General features: G+C 35.0%; 2 protein-coding genes across 2 annotated transcripts in view; both read right to left on the bottom strand.

The window, feature by feature from the left end:
* The window catches only part of LOC107660983 (neuroglobin-like), a 17193-nt gene extending 16486 nt beyond the window's left edge, over positions 1–707 (bottom strand). The window contains exon 1 of the mRNA XM_016450419.1: positions 508–707. Coding sequence (XP_016305905.1) covers positions 508–677 — 170 coding nt within the window. The 5' untranslated portion in view covers positions 678–707. The remainder of the gene's footprint in view (positions 1–507) is intronic.
* Positions 708–1701: 994 nt separating this feature from the next.
* Positions 1702–18252, bottom strand: part of LOC107660984 (pleckstrin homology domain-containing family G member 3) — a 26965-nt gene continuing 10414 nt past the window's right edge. Inside the window, exons 5-17 of the mRNA XM_016450420.1 lie at positions 17573–17718; positions 16451–16582; positions 14146–14328; positions 13297–13389; positions 13126–13212; positions 11963–11996; positions 11734–11832; positions 11619–11651; positions 9046–9056; positions 8251–8577; positions 7070–7174; positions 4960–6421; positions 1702–3618 (exon numbers count right to left, since the gene is read on the bottom strand). Coding sequence (XP_016305906.1) covers positions 2903–3618; positions 4960–6421; positions 7070–7174; positions 8251–8577; positions 9046–9056; positions 11619–11651; positions 11734–11832; positions 11963–11996; positions 13126–13212; positions 13297–13389; positions 14146–14328; positions 16451–16582; positions 17573–17718 — 3428 coding nt within the window. The 3' untranslated portion in view covers positions 1702–2902. The remainder of the gene's footprint in view (positions 3619–4959; positions 6422–7069; positions 7175–8250; positions 8578–9045; positions 9057–11618; positions 11652–11733; positions 11833–11962; positions 11997–13125; positions 13213–13296; positions 13390–14145; positions 14329–16450; positions 16583–17572; positions 17719–18252) is intronic.

Below are 18252 nucleotides of genomic sequence, written 5' to 3'. Positions count from 1 at the left end.
AATGAGCAACAATATATAAGTGCAAATGACAAGTCTCGGTTAGCCTAACGCAGTACACGTAGCAAGGTGTGTGTGTGTATATATATATATATATATATATATATACACAAACAAAGAAAAACAAGTAGAATAGAAAGCTAGAGTTTTTTTTTTTTTTTTTTTTTTAAAAAAAAAAAAAAAAAAAAAAAAAAAAAAAAAAAAAAAAAAATATATATATAGCTAAGCCTATGAAGTAAAAAGCGTGACAAGCCCGGTCTGTACTACTCTAGTTCGGTTTGGACGAGACATTGTTAAATATTAGTCAATGAGCTGATCTGATGCAAAACATCAACAGGTATCAAATATCACTACCACTTATAAACATTCAACACAATTTGTTCTCACTTTAATACATAAGCTGAAACATGCATTTTCTGGAAAGCTGTTTTAAATGATTGTATTACGAAAGGCGCTCTACAAATAAACCGGAGTTGAGTAAAATGCAATAATTCACAAGAAAATTCACACCGGACAAACATGATTATTCCCACTTTGGCGATGTCCTCCTGGATGACTTTCCAGGACTCTCTGATGAGCTGGATGTGATCCGGAGTGAGTCTCGCTGGAGCTTCGTCCTCGGTGTGTCTGCTCTCTGCTGTTCTCGGTGTCAATCCGGATCCAGAGATCGCGCAGCCCATCCTGACGCCAGCACAACTCCCTCAGCTCTCAGATAAACCGCTGCTGGTTAGCTGTCTGTCTGTCAGCTGGTCGGGTTAGTCGCTCTGCTTCTCCATGACTGTACAGTCAGACCTTCAGCGAGAGACTGAGAACCTGAGACCTGCTCAACAGGAGGGGAGGAGTTCATCTTCATCATCATCATCAATCAACAACAACAACATGTAAACGATCCTTTGTAGACTCTTTTTAGTCTTTAACTAGGCCTACAGTATTAATGAAAAATCATATAGATATTTTCAACTAATTGCTTAATGTCAAATAACTCAACACTTTCTATGATGGTTGTGCAAAAATGTATTCCTATAAATATTGAATAATAAATGCTTAATAATGAATTATACAATTTCACGATTATTTATGAAAATATGCAAAGGTATAATGAATGCATATTGTAGTTTCTATCAAATCTATTCTAGTACTGTATCTCTTAGGATCATGTGACAGTAACGATGCTGAAAATTCAGCTTTGATCACAGAAATAACTTACATTTTAAGGTATATTCATATAGAAGACAGTTATTTGAAATTGCAATAATATTTCACAATTTTAATCAAATTAATGCAGCCTTGGTGAGCAGAATTGACTTCAAAAACAAAAAAGGTAATTATTCCAAAATGTTAACCACTAGTGTGTTGATCCAGGAGGATTGTCAATGTAATAAATGCCTGGAAGTATATAAAAGCATCTGCTAAATCATTACTTGCTTTAAAAAAAGGTATACGCCTCCATATATCCATTCAAAAGGTGATCTGCAATTCAGGACGATATTAAGGCTGCTTTTCAGCTCCTTCCATGCAAGTCATTAATCATATCCATGTCCTGAAGACTGATTAAAAAGTGCAGAAACGAATTAAACTGTAATACGCCCCCAAGTCATGCGCAATCATTTTGATAAAGGTTTCTGAAAAGAAAAAGAGAAACAAAAACCAAAGCCAGAAGCACTGCAAGCAGGACAAAGGAAATCATGTTTAAAGTATGGAAAGTTTCTTTTAATGTAGTATATCAGAAAAATAGGATATGAACTGGACATTTTTACACAGGTATTGTGCATCATATTTACACCAAATCAAATAAATAAAAAAAGTTTAAATATACAAGATAACAGTGACATCATGCCCGGAGATAAACCCCACCAATGAGCAGAAAAATACAACCAAAAATAAGATGGCTTATAATATATCCCATTAAACGTGACCCAAAACACATTTCGTGACTGTGCATTATATGTTGCTCAAATGACGTATCCCTTAACTTGAATTATCTCATAATGCTCAAAAAGCAAATTCTCAGATGAGTTGGAATCACATCTGACCTTTAACAATTAAAAATCAGCAACATTAAGACAGCACAATACGTTGTCAAAAAAGAGCAGCATTTTAATTTGACACCAAACATTCAGTCAAACTGAGCACTATTTGACAATTTTAAACTGTACACACCCAACCGAAAACATTCCAGATTAAAAATGACACCAGTCTTTGTCACGGTTTATCATTCATTAGCCTAATCTGATTATGATTTCCAGTTTTCTCCTCATTAGTGGGGAATGACGTCTTTATGAGATTACCCTCTTTCCTCTGGTCAGAGCTTGAACACAAACAGTGAAGAGACATCAGGCAATGCCTATCAAAATAACTAACATTGCATTTAATATTGCAGTGCTTTTCCGGAAACATGTGAAAATATGTGTGTACTAATAAATTTCTAACAAAAATAGGCACATTGGTAACTTAGTATGCACTGACCTGTTATATATTCTTCCTTATTGTTTTTTTTTTTTCAAAATGTCTGGAAGAAAAATACGTATTTAACCACTTTTCTAAACATTACCAAAAAACTTACAGTACCACAGTCAGCTCCTTTAACAAATGTTTACATCTCAATGAAATATACACAGGAAAACTCTAATATACATATATTTACAAATGCAAATTTCATAAATATATTCTCTGAGGTCCATAGGCATCCCTTTTCCAGTTGGTTTGTACGACATCTGCTGATAATTCATAACTGGAATTGAAGAGTCATGCTTTCTTTCCAAAAACACAGAACACCAAACCTGTGTAAGACTTACTAAGCCTCTCAAACAGATGGCCAAATGACATATTTTGGAGAGAGGAATGCTAGCTGTAAGATATTTTAAGGTTCTGAGTGTTAAGAGTAAAAAAGTTTGCGTTATAAGTCTCACGTATAAGAACTCAGGTTCTGAAATTTATCCCGCAGGTTTTTAACCAAACTATGTTGACTGTTCTCGGCTTTTTCCATCCATTCACTAAAGTTGTGCTCTTTACTGTTTGCCATTGCAAATTCAGATTGTGAAACCATTGCTAAATCATCCTCTTCATGCTTGGCCTTGCAGATCCTCTCTACTACAATGAGGTTGTTCTCATCTTGACCAGCGTCGCAACCTCTCTCCAGTTGCTCATGTGCATTAGTGGATCCCAAGCCGAAATCAAATGCATTAACTCTACACAGCGAAGGCAAACCTTCACCTTCAATGGTCTTGCTGGAACATGTAGAATCTATGGATGTAGTTCTCTGCACTGTGATATTGCAGAAAGGGGATGAACAAGACAATGAACACGATGCTCCGGATCTCTCCGATTCAGTCTCCAAAGCTCTTTCTGAAAATGAAGTACTGCGACTCACTGGGAACGGACGAGGGGAAGTGGATGCATCATCTTGCCTTTGGCTGTTATATTTGGAACGCAACTCTTTGACATCCGGCCAGTGGAAGGTCTCAGTTTGTACAGGACTTTGTGGTCTCTGAGCGTATAATCTGCAATTGAGGAACTGAGGACTTCCAGGAGAACAGAGGCTGGAAGGTGGACTAGTAGTCGTAGAGTCCGGGATAAGGTCCTGCTCATTCAAGTTCAGCAACAGTGGCTTGTCAGGAATGCCTGTGCACAAAAGAGCTGTGGTTAAAAGTCTGCTTTTGACAAATAAAAGTACTTTTACAATAGAATTTACCAGAGAACACTGCAAATCCACTGATTTCTAAAGGGGATGGTGGGATGCAAGGATGTAGAGCAAGGGTGTCCAATCCTGGTCCTGGAGGGTCAGTAGAGTTTCGCTCCAACTAGCTTAAACACACTTACCTGGAACTTTCTAGTGAGTACGAAGACCTTGATTCAGGTTCAGGTGTGGGTGGCAGTTGTGTCCTAATGATTAGTGAGTCTGACTTGTAAACCGAAGGTTGCAGGTTTGATTCTCAATACAGGCTCGATTTCGAGGTTCGATTCTCAAGACCGGCAGGAAATGTAGGTTGGGGGAGTGAATCAACAGCTCTCTCTTCCCCCTTAAATACCCATGACTGAGGTGCCCTTGAACAAGGCACCAAACCCCCAATTGCTCCCCGGGCGCCACAGCAAAAATAGCTGCCCACTGCTTCGGGTGTGTGTTCAAGGTGTGTATGTGTGTGTTCACTACTCACTGCTCCTAATAACTTGGATGATTTAAATGCAAAGAACAAATTCCGAGTATGGGTTACCCTTGGGTTACTTCCCGGCACTTCATTTATTAATTCTTTCATTTAAGTAGGGTTGGAGCTAAACTCTGTAGGATAGTGTCCCTCCAGGAACATGTTTGGACACCATCAGGGGTAGAGGAATTACCCAAGGGTTTGTCTAAATGATGATCATACAACCACAACTTTAACTGCAACACACTCTGATATAGCAATCCATTAACCAATGAGAACATCACACAGGCAAATGTACATGTGCATTGGGAATTCATTGTATTCCCGCTTGATTTCAATCTCCCACCTCTATCCACAACCTAAAAATGGCTCCGATGGAGCATTTGATGGATAGGAATGTACAAGATCCATTTCTAGTGTCACGCCTTTAAGCAAATAAGTGGGATACCAATGGTCTAGATTGGTAACCAAAAAGCCAGTGGTTCCCAATCCTGGTCCTGAAGGACTCCCAACACTGCACATTTTAGACGTCTCCCTAATCAAACACACCTGATTCAACTCATCAGCTAATAAGACTCCAAGACCTCAAATGTATGTCTCAGATAAAAGAGACATGAAAAACGTGCAGTGTTGGGGGTTCTCCAGGACCAGGGTTGGGAACTACTGAGCTACGCCATCAGACAAGACACTGCAAGTTGGGAGATTGTCCCTCAACTAAAAGTGAACAGTCAGTTTGGATAAGAAAGTGTCTGCAAAACAAAAATTGACAGAAGGAACACCACTTAAACTTAGCAAGTGTCTACTCAGACACTACACCCACCTTTCTCTTTTCCTGGAGGTCTCTCCTCCATGACCGAAGACAGGTTCTTGGGCACGAAATGGTTCTCCAAGATCTTGGGCCTCTGCCTTACTACCGGTTTGTTGTTTTTGATACGCTGACTGTAGTGCCTGGCCAACTGGAACACCTTATTTTTCCTTTTCTCCATATCTTGAAGGATGAGTTCATCCTCACTGGCTGACCTTAAGGAGATGATCTTTGGTAGAGGACGGTGGTTGACCTTGTGCTGCTCTTGTAACTTGTGTTCCTCGTTTGGATGCCTCTGGAACTCTTGCATCTTGTCCTTTTCTAAGACGTTGTTAATTGGGGGTGAGGTAGAGCTTTCATCGGATTCTTCCAATATTACCAGAGGTTCCCCAAGTCCACTATCCAAGCTCACCTTACTGGTTTCTGCTTTCTTTTCTTCACCAGGTGTAGTCATTTGGGAATTCTCTGAGTCCTGATGTTGTTCAGAAGTCCCAGTTATCTCCATTTCCATGACTTGCCACACTTTAACCATGTCAGATGCAGGCTGGAATTCCTCATTCCCACTTTGATCTCTAAGCTTGGACTCTTTGTCATTTGCAGGGACCACAAAATCAGAGCTATCCTTTGCTTTCTTGTCAACCCCCAAGCCTGATATATTAAAGACAGACCATAAAGTTGGCCTTGTGATGGAAGACGCCCTCTTATGCAATGCCAAATCCTGGTCTGCAAGGTCATCAAGTTGTTGGCTCAGATTACGGACTAGGCCTGCAGGGATGTATGAAAGGCTCTCTCTGCGTTTGACGGCAAAGCTGGCATCCTGGTGCTCAGCATGTTCGTAGTACCGTCGAATCTTATGTATGAGCAATCGGTCCTTTTTGGAAAGAGTATCCTGTTTCATTTGAGATCTTTGGTCTGGTATAGACAGGCTGTCGGGAACGGTCTCTGTTAATGGTTCTGGAGTGGACCGTCTAAACTCTAGGCCTTTGTCTTTCTTGTGGGGCTCAGCACCACTGCTGAGCAAACTGCTTCTTCTACTTTCCGACAGAGAAGACGGGCAGCCCAAGTCAAAAGACGCTTCGACTCCTAGACTACTTCTTCGAGAGAGGCTGCTGGCACATCGCTCTGAGATATCGCTTACCTTGTCCAGTATGGATGAAGACAAGAGGCCACCAGGTGCTTCAACGTCCACATCTACCTCCATGTTCTGCACATCTTCTGAGAGGTTCCTGCTGGATGAAGTCCCTTCCTTTTGGTGCTCTTCTAGTCCAGCAGGAGATGAGAAATCCACACTGTCCTCAACATTATCTCCGATTTCTCGTCCTCCATTATTGAAGTCTACTATCTCTGGATCAGTGTGGCATCCTGCCATTATTGTCCCACACATTTTGGGATAATTATCTGATTGGTTCACCCCTGTCTCCTCTGACTCTCTGAGAGAAGAAAAGACCTTCTGTGAACTGCGTTCCCCAGTTGAGCTCTAGAAAGTGGACAGAATGAAGTGAGTTATTGCTACAGGATGCTATGAAGAGGATAAGAAAAGAGGATGTGAAGATAACTTAATTCAATCTCCAATATCTCCATTATGACCAGCATGAAACAAGTGCAATTTATCTAGCTTTGAAATACAGCTGCAATTTATATTTCCAACAAATCCTTGTAACCCCCCCCCCCCCTCGCCTTTTTTATCATTAGCCAATTATCAATAGTGAATGCTGAGAAAACAATTCCCACAGTATTTCCAGAAGCAACCATAGACTCACTAACTAAGACAACATGTGTATGTGTGGCAACAATATGCATAAAGGTGAAGGTTTAGCCATTTGACAAGAGTATATCTGCCTTGTATTTTTTGAACCCAACATCAGTCATACACAACATATTATAGCAATTAGAAGAGATTAGAAAGGAAAGATATTTCAATATGAATGTACAATAGTGGCTTTACACAATGTCTACCCAGACAGCTTTTTTGGGCCTCATAGACATTCAAATGCTCATTTTAATTCAAACATTAGTCATTGACAATGAAAGCAGCGTATAGTTTGAATATTATCAGCACTTTCTGTCTACTGTAGGTTTACTAGACAGAAAGATCCATTTTGAGGTTCTCAATATATGACGTTACCTGTTCAAAGAGAGTCAAACTTTTACTCGTATCATCAGGCTTTTCTTTAGTGGGTATTTGGCTGCTTTTGTTTATTGGCCAATTTTCCCAACAACCTTCTCTGTCCTAAGGACACAACACAGAAAATTACAGGAATTTAACAGATGTAAATGTTCTACTGAATGACAGCATTCATAGTCGCCATCTGTCAAATATCACTCTAGTGATATTTCAACCTTTCATAAACATCTGCAATTCATTTGAAAGCATCAATGCATTTCAATGCTTTTCCACAGACAACTGACCTTCTGAAATTGCTTTTGTGTGCCATCAAACAAAACACAATGAAACCGGAACCTTTGTTTAATTTAATTACGGAAGACAAGCCATTCGACCTCCACCCCTAAAATTTGACAGTTAAATTTCCCTTTGAAGTCGAGCTTCAATCAAAAAAATCTCACTGTGGCTCCAAGTGCAAAAACACTTTGAGACACCCAACGTTATTATGCATTGGATCTTAGTAATCTTAGTTACCACAACATGCTGTAAATTCCCCATCATATGTGCATTACAATCTTTGCACATTGACGCATCTGGCATGAAATATAACACTGATTCTTGAGACATGGGAGAAACAACATCAGCCATTAGGTTAGAAAATAACCTTTCCACGTTGAACCCATAAAACCCTGTGGTTCACCTGATGTGAGTTTATGGTGAGTTTATTTTGATAATTTTAGGTACCTGTGATTACATATTCTTTGAAGTTTAATGGAAGATTTGACAATATAAAAATAATCATCTGACACATTAATTTCTGTATCAGACAGAATTGACAAATTGAGTGATGCAGAAACATGCATTTAGGTAGAAAAATGCCATCAGACCTATTGCCTGTTTTGTCCGAACTCCCAGAGAATCAGTGATAAATGTTTTGAAAATCAGATATTGAACATGGCATTCAATTTGTAGGTCAAGTGTCCATTGAGAAATGTGTTTATGTGTGATTAGTGGCCATGCATGCAGTTATGTCCATGCAATGATTCATGCAACTTCACATCAACAGCATTCGAGCATCAGATCTGTGGGTGCAAAAGCAGAAATCGGTCTCAGCATGCAGCAGATGGGATGTGATTGACAGATTGCACTGAGGCGGCCACCAGGTTATGGACGTGAAACAGAAAGCGATAGGTGACCCTCACCGTGGTGATCTGATCGAAAAGCAAAGCCTTAGCCCTATGATGCCAGCAGGAGATGGCGGCCAACACTGAACTGGCAAAGTCTGCTACCTGCTCGACTCCCATCAGATCTTCCTCTTCTCCATTATCTCCTCCTATTCTGTCCTCTGCTCTCCTTGCTTTCTCTTCAAGCCTACTGTCATCCAGCGAGCCTGTGCTGGATTCATGATCTTGTCCGTTCTGAATCATTCCAGGTACCGCAGTCTTGAGTTCTGGGTTTGAGCTCACGGTTGTGGGCAGTATGGAAAGATGGTCTTTATCCACTAATAGAGTACCTTCGCTGTCTGCATGCTGAACGCCATAGAAAAGTCATGGGATGTCAATGGGCGTTTATGAAAAAGCGAATTTATATAACAAAACTGGCACCTTTTCTAGCATTTTAAATTTTAGATTAATTCTATAGGTTTTCAAGAGTTGTGTTGGTTCTATGCAACATTTTTGTTTATAATTGTTGCTGAATTGTTGTTTTGCATTGTTTGTTGAGCCTTTGTCTAAAGACAGTTTTCTACCACATGAGGATAGACAATAAAGATTTTGCATGCATTTAGTTTGGAATAGCATTTATGAAATAAATGCACAACATTTTTTCTTATGAATGTGATTCAGTGTACTTTAAATGCATTTGACTAATTGCTTTTGTTCCTCTTTTTGGATAAAAGCGTCTGCTAAATGCATAAATGTTAATGTAAGTTTAAGCCGTTTCTTTTACTTTACTTAATGTGAAAAGCTTGCAATGGAGAGTGAATGTGGAAATCTTACCTTAAGCGTGCCTGTGTGACGTCCATGGATGATTAAGATGATGCAAAGACAAAGATAAATTAAATGTTATTAATATAACAATTTAGCAACAGGTTATCTTCAGATGCATTTCAAATGTGATTTTTAAGTCCTGGTGTTTGGTAATTTGACGATGCAGAGTTCAAAATGATCTGAAGGCAGATTAGTCTAATAAATATATCAGCTTTAATGCACTTATCAAAATAACAAAAGCAGTCAAAAAGTAGTATTCGAAATATATTATTTAATTTGCAATGTGCAAAAAAAAAATCATGATTAGGCATAAAATAATGTGAAAACGGGCTGAGACTTGATTAAATCATTGTAATCTGGCTCAGATAAATATAGGAATCATGTGTTTGTGGTGTTTTTCTGTTGATTAAAGATTAATACAAGACTTCTTCACTGCAAAAGTGGTTGTCAAAAGCAAAAATGCAACAAAAAGCACCATATTTTGTGAATAAGTCTGACATGCTACAACAAAACAGCACTTTTTAAAATCAGCACCCCAAAATTAGAACGAAACTTGGATTTCATTTTGCAGACATGATGCATTTTTATATTCTGGTTGCACATAACACGGTATTATAAATGTGTGTGCTCTGCCAGGTCCATGCAAAGATAATTAAATCAACTGGCAATGAAATGCATGCTATAAGGATGCATGGAGCTACTTGAGAGAGCTTGGACACTCCCTGCTGATTTCCAAGACAGGAACAGGAAAAGTATATATAAAATTTATGTATATAATTATTGCATCATTATTATCATTATATTTTATTTTATTATTTATTGTTGCTGTTTTCATTTGTTGAAGTTCATAAAATATTATTTAAATGAATATTTAAATTTCTTTTTAAAAATGCACATATTTGCTAATACAGCAAGAAGATATATATATATATATATGTGTGTGTGTGTGTGTGTAGAAAACTTCATATATAATTTATGTATAAAATTGTTATAATAATCATCAGTACAATAATTAGAATATTATTTTATTATTTATTTTATATTGATTGTTGTGTTTTAATGTGTTAAAGTTAATACAAATATTATTACAAAAAAAATTAACACATAACACGGTATTATAAATGTGTGTGCTCTGCCAGGTCCATGCAAAGATAATTAAATCAACTGGCAATGAAATGCATGCTATAAGGATGCATGGAGCTACTTGAGAGAGCTTGGACACTCCCTGCTGATTTCCAAGACAGGAACAGGAAAAGCCGTGGTTGGAAACTTAATTTGAAAGGTGATAAAACGGCAAGACAGAGTGTGTGAGAGAGAAAGAGAGAATAGATGGAACGGCTTGGCTTTTCTCTTAATTTTCTGCCAATCAGAATGCATAATGCACTTGTGCTGACAGCGAGCCAAAAACAGGTTTGTGGACTGAAAGGAACTGGCGCATGACAAAGCCTGCGGCCGATGGGCTCCATAATTAGCACCATGTGTGCGGGCGGAGGATCGGGGCTGCGGCCTTTGATCTGACACAGGAGGGACGCGTCGAGTCGATGTGGCTTTGATGCTAAAGCGGGCTGAGGGAGCGCAGAACATACGGGACACGTGTCTCCCACATGAGCGGAAACAAACAGCACGCACCTGCCGTGAGCCCAAGATGACAGCGATTTGATCAGGGGTATCTCTGATCTTTAGTTTAACAGTGCTTCTTTAATCAGTCAGTCAATCAAGACTACATAAAGAGAATAAAGACCAAATCCTATACATTTTTTGCATTTATTTTGTTCTGCATTTATTTTATGAAATGCATATACTGTACGTATATTGCAAAATGCATATGCATATATATAAATATGCATTTTGCAATATACGTATATGCATTTTTATAAAAACTATATATATATTCATAAAATATTATTTAAATGAATATTTAAATTTCTTTTTAAAAATGCACATATTTGCTAATACAGCAAGAAGATATATATATATATATGTGTGTGTGTGTGTGTGTAGAAAACTTCATATATAATTTATGTATAAAATTGTTATAATAATCATCAGTACAATAATTAGAATATTATTTTATTATTTATTTTATATTGATTGTTGTGTTTTAATGTGTTAAAGTTAATACAAATATTATTACAATTATTTTAAAAAATTAAAATTGATTAAATTATTTTGCTAAATTAATATATTTGCTAATACAGCAGGTCAGAAACTTCATTATCATGATAAAACTGAAATGCATTTTTGTTTTGTGCATCCATTTTGCTTTAATGACAGCAGCATGAACATGAACAAATCCTGATGAACATGTTCTCCAGCATGATTTGAGCATCTTAAAATTCAATGAAAGCAAGAAAATCTGACTGTCTGAATACAGAATCACAAGATCAGTGACACTCATTTACTAGCTGTTGAGAAATAGCGCATTATATTATATATTTCAGCTTAATTTTGTCAGAATTTTGTGTTTTAAATGTTTCGAAAACATTATAACTTTCTGCATGTTTCCAAGTTTAAATGTGATCCGGTCTCAGACTTTTGTGTCCCACTGAATAAACTAGAAAGCAACAAGATAAAGACGTTACCTTTAGTGCTTCGTACAGTTCGTTTAGCCGGTTCTGTCAAAGAACATAAACAATTATACAGTGGAAATTTAGTTTGAGCTTTCATTTCTACGAGTGAAGAGGCCGCTTCACACACCAGAGCGTCTCCGTTCCTTTAACACACCGGAGAAATCTTCATTTTGACAGGACGCCGCTTTCTTCAGTCTGTCCGGACTGTAGCGGTACTTCACTGGACCTGGACAGAGAAGAAACAATAGAACAGCAGGTTCTGAAACAGAGTTCTAGTGTTTCAAAAGTCATTTTGCTACAAAAACAAGTCATTCACTGAAGCACCTTGTTTGAAAATCAATCTAAACACAACTTACATGTCGAGTCCATGTCCAGGATTGCGTCTTTGGCCTGAAAGCAATTAACATGGCAAATGTTTATTACAAAATTGCTGATTGAGAGAAACATTCATGTTTTAAAGTAGACCGTATTTTCTGCAGTATAAAAATAATACATGAAATTAATAAAAATGAATTAAATGAATAAATAAAATAATGAAAAAATGAATAATAAAAATGTTAATTGAGAATGAATATTTTAAAACAAAAACAAAACACTAAAAATGAATAAAATAATAAAAATGGAAAATGGGGAAAAAAATCATAAAAAAAACACTAAAAATAATAAAAAATATTTAAAAAATGTTAAAAAGTAAAAATGTATTTTTAATTTCATGTTTATTTTACAATCAAAATAAAACACTAAAAATGAAAACAATAGAAATGTAAAATGTAAATAAATAATTTAAAAATAAAAACAAATAAAATTATTATTAAAAAAAGAATTAAATAATAAAATATGTAAAATGAAAAATTTTTTTAAAATAAAAACAATATAAATTAAACGCTTACTAAAAATTAATAAAATGTCTATATTTTAAAAATACTTTCATTTCACAATCAAAATAAAACACTAAAAATGAAAACAATAGAAATATAAAATGAAAATAAACAATTTTAAAATAAAAACAACCAAAATAAAAATGATAAAACAATGATAACAATGACAAAAATGAATAAAATAAGTCAAATGAAAATAAATAATTTTCAACAAAAAAAAACAACTAAATTAAACAGTTACTCAAATGAATAAAATGGTAAAAATGTTTTTATTTTAAAGCTATTTCCATTTTACAATCAAAATAAACAACTAGAATGAAATACAAATGTAAAATTTAAATAAATAATAAAAAACAATCAAAATGAAACAAATGACAAATGAAAATAAATAACATTTTTAAATAAAAACAAAACACTTAATAAAAAAGTATTTTAATTGTTTCATTGCATGCCATTTGAGTATTAACAACTATCACAGAACTGTGAATGTGTCATTAAATCACTGAAATATTAAGTTTAAATAAGTTAAAAGGGGTTTGGCGGATGAAAACGTTTAGGAATCCCTGGTCTAAATAACAGATCATGTTTATTACAGTATCACTGATTCAGACAGACATTTGTGGACCGGTTACTGTACGTACTTTCTGCGGGATAATGGCGTGATGGTTCTCCAGAATGAGTCTCTTTATGTGATGAGCCCACAGTTTCTTCTCTTCCACCGTTCTGGCCTGAGAAACACAATGACATATGATTAAAGCAAACACAATGAACAGCTTGAACGGGTGATTTGTGGGCCGTGATCTCAAACTTACCTGAACCGTGTGCGGCTGCTTGGGGTGCTTGTAATGCGTCACGCTGAAGCGCAGAGAATCTTTGGCACTTTCTATCAGCATCAGTGTGGAACACTGAACACAAGAAAACAGCACAAACAACATGTTTTTCTGAATTCAAATCTTCTGTTGTTTAACTTACTAGATGGTAGAATGGCTCTGTATAAAGCTCAATCAGATATTATTTTTACAAAAAAAACAAAAAAACGATAATAGTAGGAAAAGCTTTTGTCCAGATGAGGATATATCTGACAATATCTGAGAATGAAAGGAGATAATGGTCTAAATCAGGCTCTCAAACTGGGGTTTGTTAAGGAAACTCAGGGGGTACATGAATTGATGAAAAGCTAATCATTCATCATAAATAAAAATAATAATGTAATATAAATGTAAAATGAAATAAAATATGACTTTTAAAATAAAAAAGTTTAATACTTTTTATTGAATACTTTTATTGATAAAACATGAATAAAACAATAAAAAATGTAAAAAAGGAAATTAATAAATAATTTAAAACATTTTTTTTTACTAAAAATGAATAAAATAATAAAAATGTAAAATAGAAACAAATAAATAAATTTAAAATAAACAAATTAAAAAAACACACTTAATAAAATAATAAAATATTTTGTTTTCCTGCATGTCATGTGAGCATTAACCAGCCGTGAACTGTGAATGTGAACGTGTTGTTGCATCATTGAAATGTTAACTTTAAATCTCAGGGAGACTTCAAGAGAATATTTTATGTCAAAGTGTTTTGGCTCATAAAAAGGTTTAGGAGTCCCTGGTCTAAATAACAGATGCTGTCTCAGAATGAATAACATCCTATACCGAGATGTGAGTCTTGTAGACGTAATGTTCCCCTCGTTTCTTGGTGATGAGCAGCATCTTATCGAACAGGAAGAGGGTTCTCTCGTTTTTAGCGCGGTGGACGTGAAACGTTCCTTCCAGAACCAGCTCACCGTATGTGGTCAGATCCGGACCCTTCCAGTTTATGAGCAGAGACTGGATCTCCTGCATGCACAATAGAACAGAATAAAATAGAACAGAACAGAATAGGATAGGATAGAATAGAACAAAATAAATCAGAATTGAACAGGTAAGAATGGAATAGAATAGAATAGCATAAAACAGAACAGAAGAGGATAGAATAGATTAGCATAGGTATGTTAGAATAGAACAGAACAGGATAGAACAGAATTGTATAGAATAGAACAGAATATAATAAATTAGGGTAGGACAGAACAGAATAGGATAGAATAGAACAAAACAGAATGGAACAGGATAGAATGGCACAGGATAGGATTGGATAGAAAAGAATAGCATAAAAATAAATCAGAATGGAACAGGTAAGAATAGAATAGAATAGAATAGCATAAAACAGAACAGAAGAGGATAGAATAGATTAGCATAGGTATGTTAGAATAGAACAGAACAGGATAGAACAGAATTGTATATAATAGAACAGAATAGAATAAATTAGGGTAGGACAGAACAGAATAGGATAGAATAGAACAAAACAGAATGGAACAGGGTAGAATGGCATAGGATAGGATTGGATAGAATAGCATAAAATAAATCAGAATGGAACAGGTAAGAATAGAATAGAATATCATAAAACAGAATAGAAGAGGATAGAATAGATTAGCATAGGTATGTCAGAATAGAATAGAACAGAACAGGATATGATAGAATAGAATCAAATAGAATAGCGTAGAATAGGATAGGATAGAATAGAATAAAATAGGACAGAATAGAATGGGATAGAATAGAGCAGGATAGAACAGAACAGGACAGAGTAAAATAGGATAGAATAGAAAATAATAAAAAAAGAACAGAACAGGATAGAATAGCATAGCATAGATATGTTAGAATAGAACAGAACAAGATAGAATAGAATAGAATAAAATAGCATAGAATAGAACAGAACAGAATAGAATTGGATAGAATAGAATAAAACAGAACGGGATAGAATAGAATAGAAAAGCATAGGATAGAATAAAAATAGGTTAGGATAGAATAAATATAGGATAGGACAGAATAGAATAGAATAGAAGAGGTTGGTGTCAGTTGTTGGCTGATCGTGTGCAGTAATTGAATCATGAATCAGTGATCGTTAAGCATGCGTACAGCATGTGCTGCCCCAGATCCATTAATGAACAGATCCTCCAGCTCATGAGTCAGGACTTCAGATTAGAATTAATCAAAGAGTATGATAATGTATTTGCATGACGCTCATTAACATCAGAAACTGGATACAGTCATATTCCATCCATTAATGTGTTATGAGTGCATGATAAACAACATCAGCCATTAACATACCACTGTGAGAGGAGAAGAAATAAAACATTTGTTCATTTCATAGTGTTATTTTAGTATCACTGAGATACTATTATAGTTTTTAATAATATATTTGAGTTAGTTGATATTTTTCAGATTTCATTTTAATTTTAGTCAAAGTTTTAGTTAAAAAAGTTTTTTGCTATTTTTAAGTTTTTTTATGCCTACATAGTTTTTATTCATTTTTGTTTCTGTTTTACTTTTAGTTATTTTAGTAAATCACATTTAACTAAATAAAAATGAGAAATGTTGACTTGGCAACTACAAGAAAAAGTTTTTTGCGATATTATTACAATAATTGAGATATTACAATATTAGATTTTTTTTTAAATTATTATTTTACTTTCTTTTATATAAAGCACTTTGAATTACCATTGTGTACGAAATGTGCTATATAAATAAGCTTGCCTTACAGTAATTGAGATATTATTATAGTTTTTATTAACATTTTGAATTTGTTTTTAATTTTAATATTTTTTCATTTTCGTTTTAATTTTAGTCAAATTTGTTGTGTTTTAGCCATTTGTATTAAAGGGGTCATCCGACGCCCATTTTCCACAAGTTGATATGATTCTTTAGGGTCTTAATGAAAAGTCTGTAACATAGTTTGGTTGTAAAAAAAAAAAAAAAACGTTTATATAGTTTAAAAAATATATATTTAATTCATTAATTTTGAGTACATTTAAAAAAATAAAATAATTGTAGTTAACTCTAATAACCCTGTTTGATGAATTGCCTGCGTTCTGATATCTGGTCCTGCAGTGTTCTGATGGTAATACAGACAGTGGCTCCAGACCTGAAGTCTCACGGCGTGCTCGTGTTTTCTCTTCATGTCGTTGATGTACCAGGCGACTCCGGTCATGCTGTCTATGGCCTCGATCACCACATCGTACCCGTCCTCCTCAGGGTCGAAGTGCTTAGCGATTTCCTTCAGAAAAGCAAAACCACAGTCACTGACTCTGTCTGTCAACACCAGAGCAACACACTGCACGATATTTAGAAAAAACCCTGCTGTTCATCTCCATCTGAAGATGATGATATGAGGAATAACCAAGATTTTAGAACTACGTAAACTGATTTGATCGTGCAATCAAAATCTATTTTGCACAATTCATCACTGTGTTGCTATAGAGCAGAATTTCCCAAACTGGGGTTTTTGGGTTGATAAAAAGCTAATAATTAATTAAATCGTAAAAATTTCAAATTAAAATAGAGAAATAATTACAAATAAAATACACACTAATAAAATGAAACGTTATGTGTTTAGCTGCATGTCATGTGATCAGAGACTAATTAAACATGTGAATGTGGTGTTAAGTTGTTGAAATATTAACTTAAAATCTCCAGCAGTGTTACTTTAGTGCCACTGAGATGCTTTTGAATTTTTCTCATTTTTATATTTTTCATTTCCAATTTAAATGCAATTAAAATTCTGGTAACTTTGTCGCGCATTTCTCATTTTTATTCGATTTTTTTTAGATTATTGTCAATACAGTTTTATGTTTTGAGTCAATTATTTTAGTACATTAAGTTAAACTAAATAAAAATGGAAAATGCTGCTTTGGAAAACAGGTGAAATAAAATTATGTCGTTTTATATTTTATTGCATTTCAGTCAGTAACAAAATGTGTGTGTATGTATGTATGTGCGACTATTTATTGATAAATTGATTGGTTTTATGGTTTCATTGAACTATAACACCCCTGGTACACAGGACTATGTAGGCAGGAAAATTATATTAACTAATAATCATGAACAAAAAAAAAGTCCCATCCAACATCATTTCCCGCTGAATGTTTACATTACAGAAGTCATTATAATGTATTATAAAAGATCATTTTTGCTCTCTCTCACACATTAGCTTTCATACATTTCTAAGTATTTCTGAGTGGTTTTGTCAGATGTTCAGTGGTCGCACCTGAAGCAGCAGGTGATATTTGAGGATCCTCTGAACTGGTTTGAGCAGGTAAGAACCCAACGGAAGAGAGCGCTTGAGCGACGCCTGCCGATCCCTGAAGAACTTGGCCAGAGTTTTATTCCTCAGACAGTCTGTCAACAGCGCCACTGACAGACACACACACACACACACACACACACACACACACACACGTTAGTCTGTGAGGAGACTCAAATAAGAGAAATAATCACACCACTGATGCATTAGAATTTATGCATCAAAAATGATGTTGAAAGTTAGCCTCTAATGCAGTGTTTTTTTTTGTATTTCTGAGATAATATCAGTTTTATTTCTATTTTGAATTATTTTTTATTTTTGTACTTTTAGTTAGTTTTAGCAATTTTGTTGTTTTAAAAAAAAAGTATCGATATAGTTTTTATTTCAGTTTTAGTTATTTAGTACATCAAGTTAAACTAAATAAAAAAGAAAAAATGCTGTCTTGGCAACTAGCTGAAGTAAAATCAGTTGTTTTATTTCAGTTAAAGTTTATTTTTTTTCATTTTACGAAAATTATTTGTATGTTTTTAGTTTAGAAATTGTTTTAATTTCAAAACAAGAATAGAATAATTTCAGAGGCACTTGATGCATCACCAATTTTATCAGTCATGTTGAATCTATAATAATACATCAAATAAAAAAAC

This window comes from Sinocyclocheilus anshuiensis, unplaced genomic scaffold (genome assembly GCF_001515605.1).
Source record: "Sinocyclocheilus anshuiensis isolate Anshui unplaced genomic scaffold, SAMN03320099.WGS_v1.1 scaffold4328, whole genome shotgun sequence".
Classification (NCBI taxonomy): Eukaryota; Metazoa; Chordata; class Actinopteri; order Cypriniformes; family Cyprinidae; genus Sinocyclocheilus; species Sinocyclocheilus anshuiensis.
The sequence above is the reverse complement of the archived record's forward strand: the minus strand, read 5'-3'. Positions and strand labels throughout refer to the sequence as shown.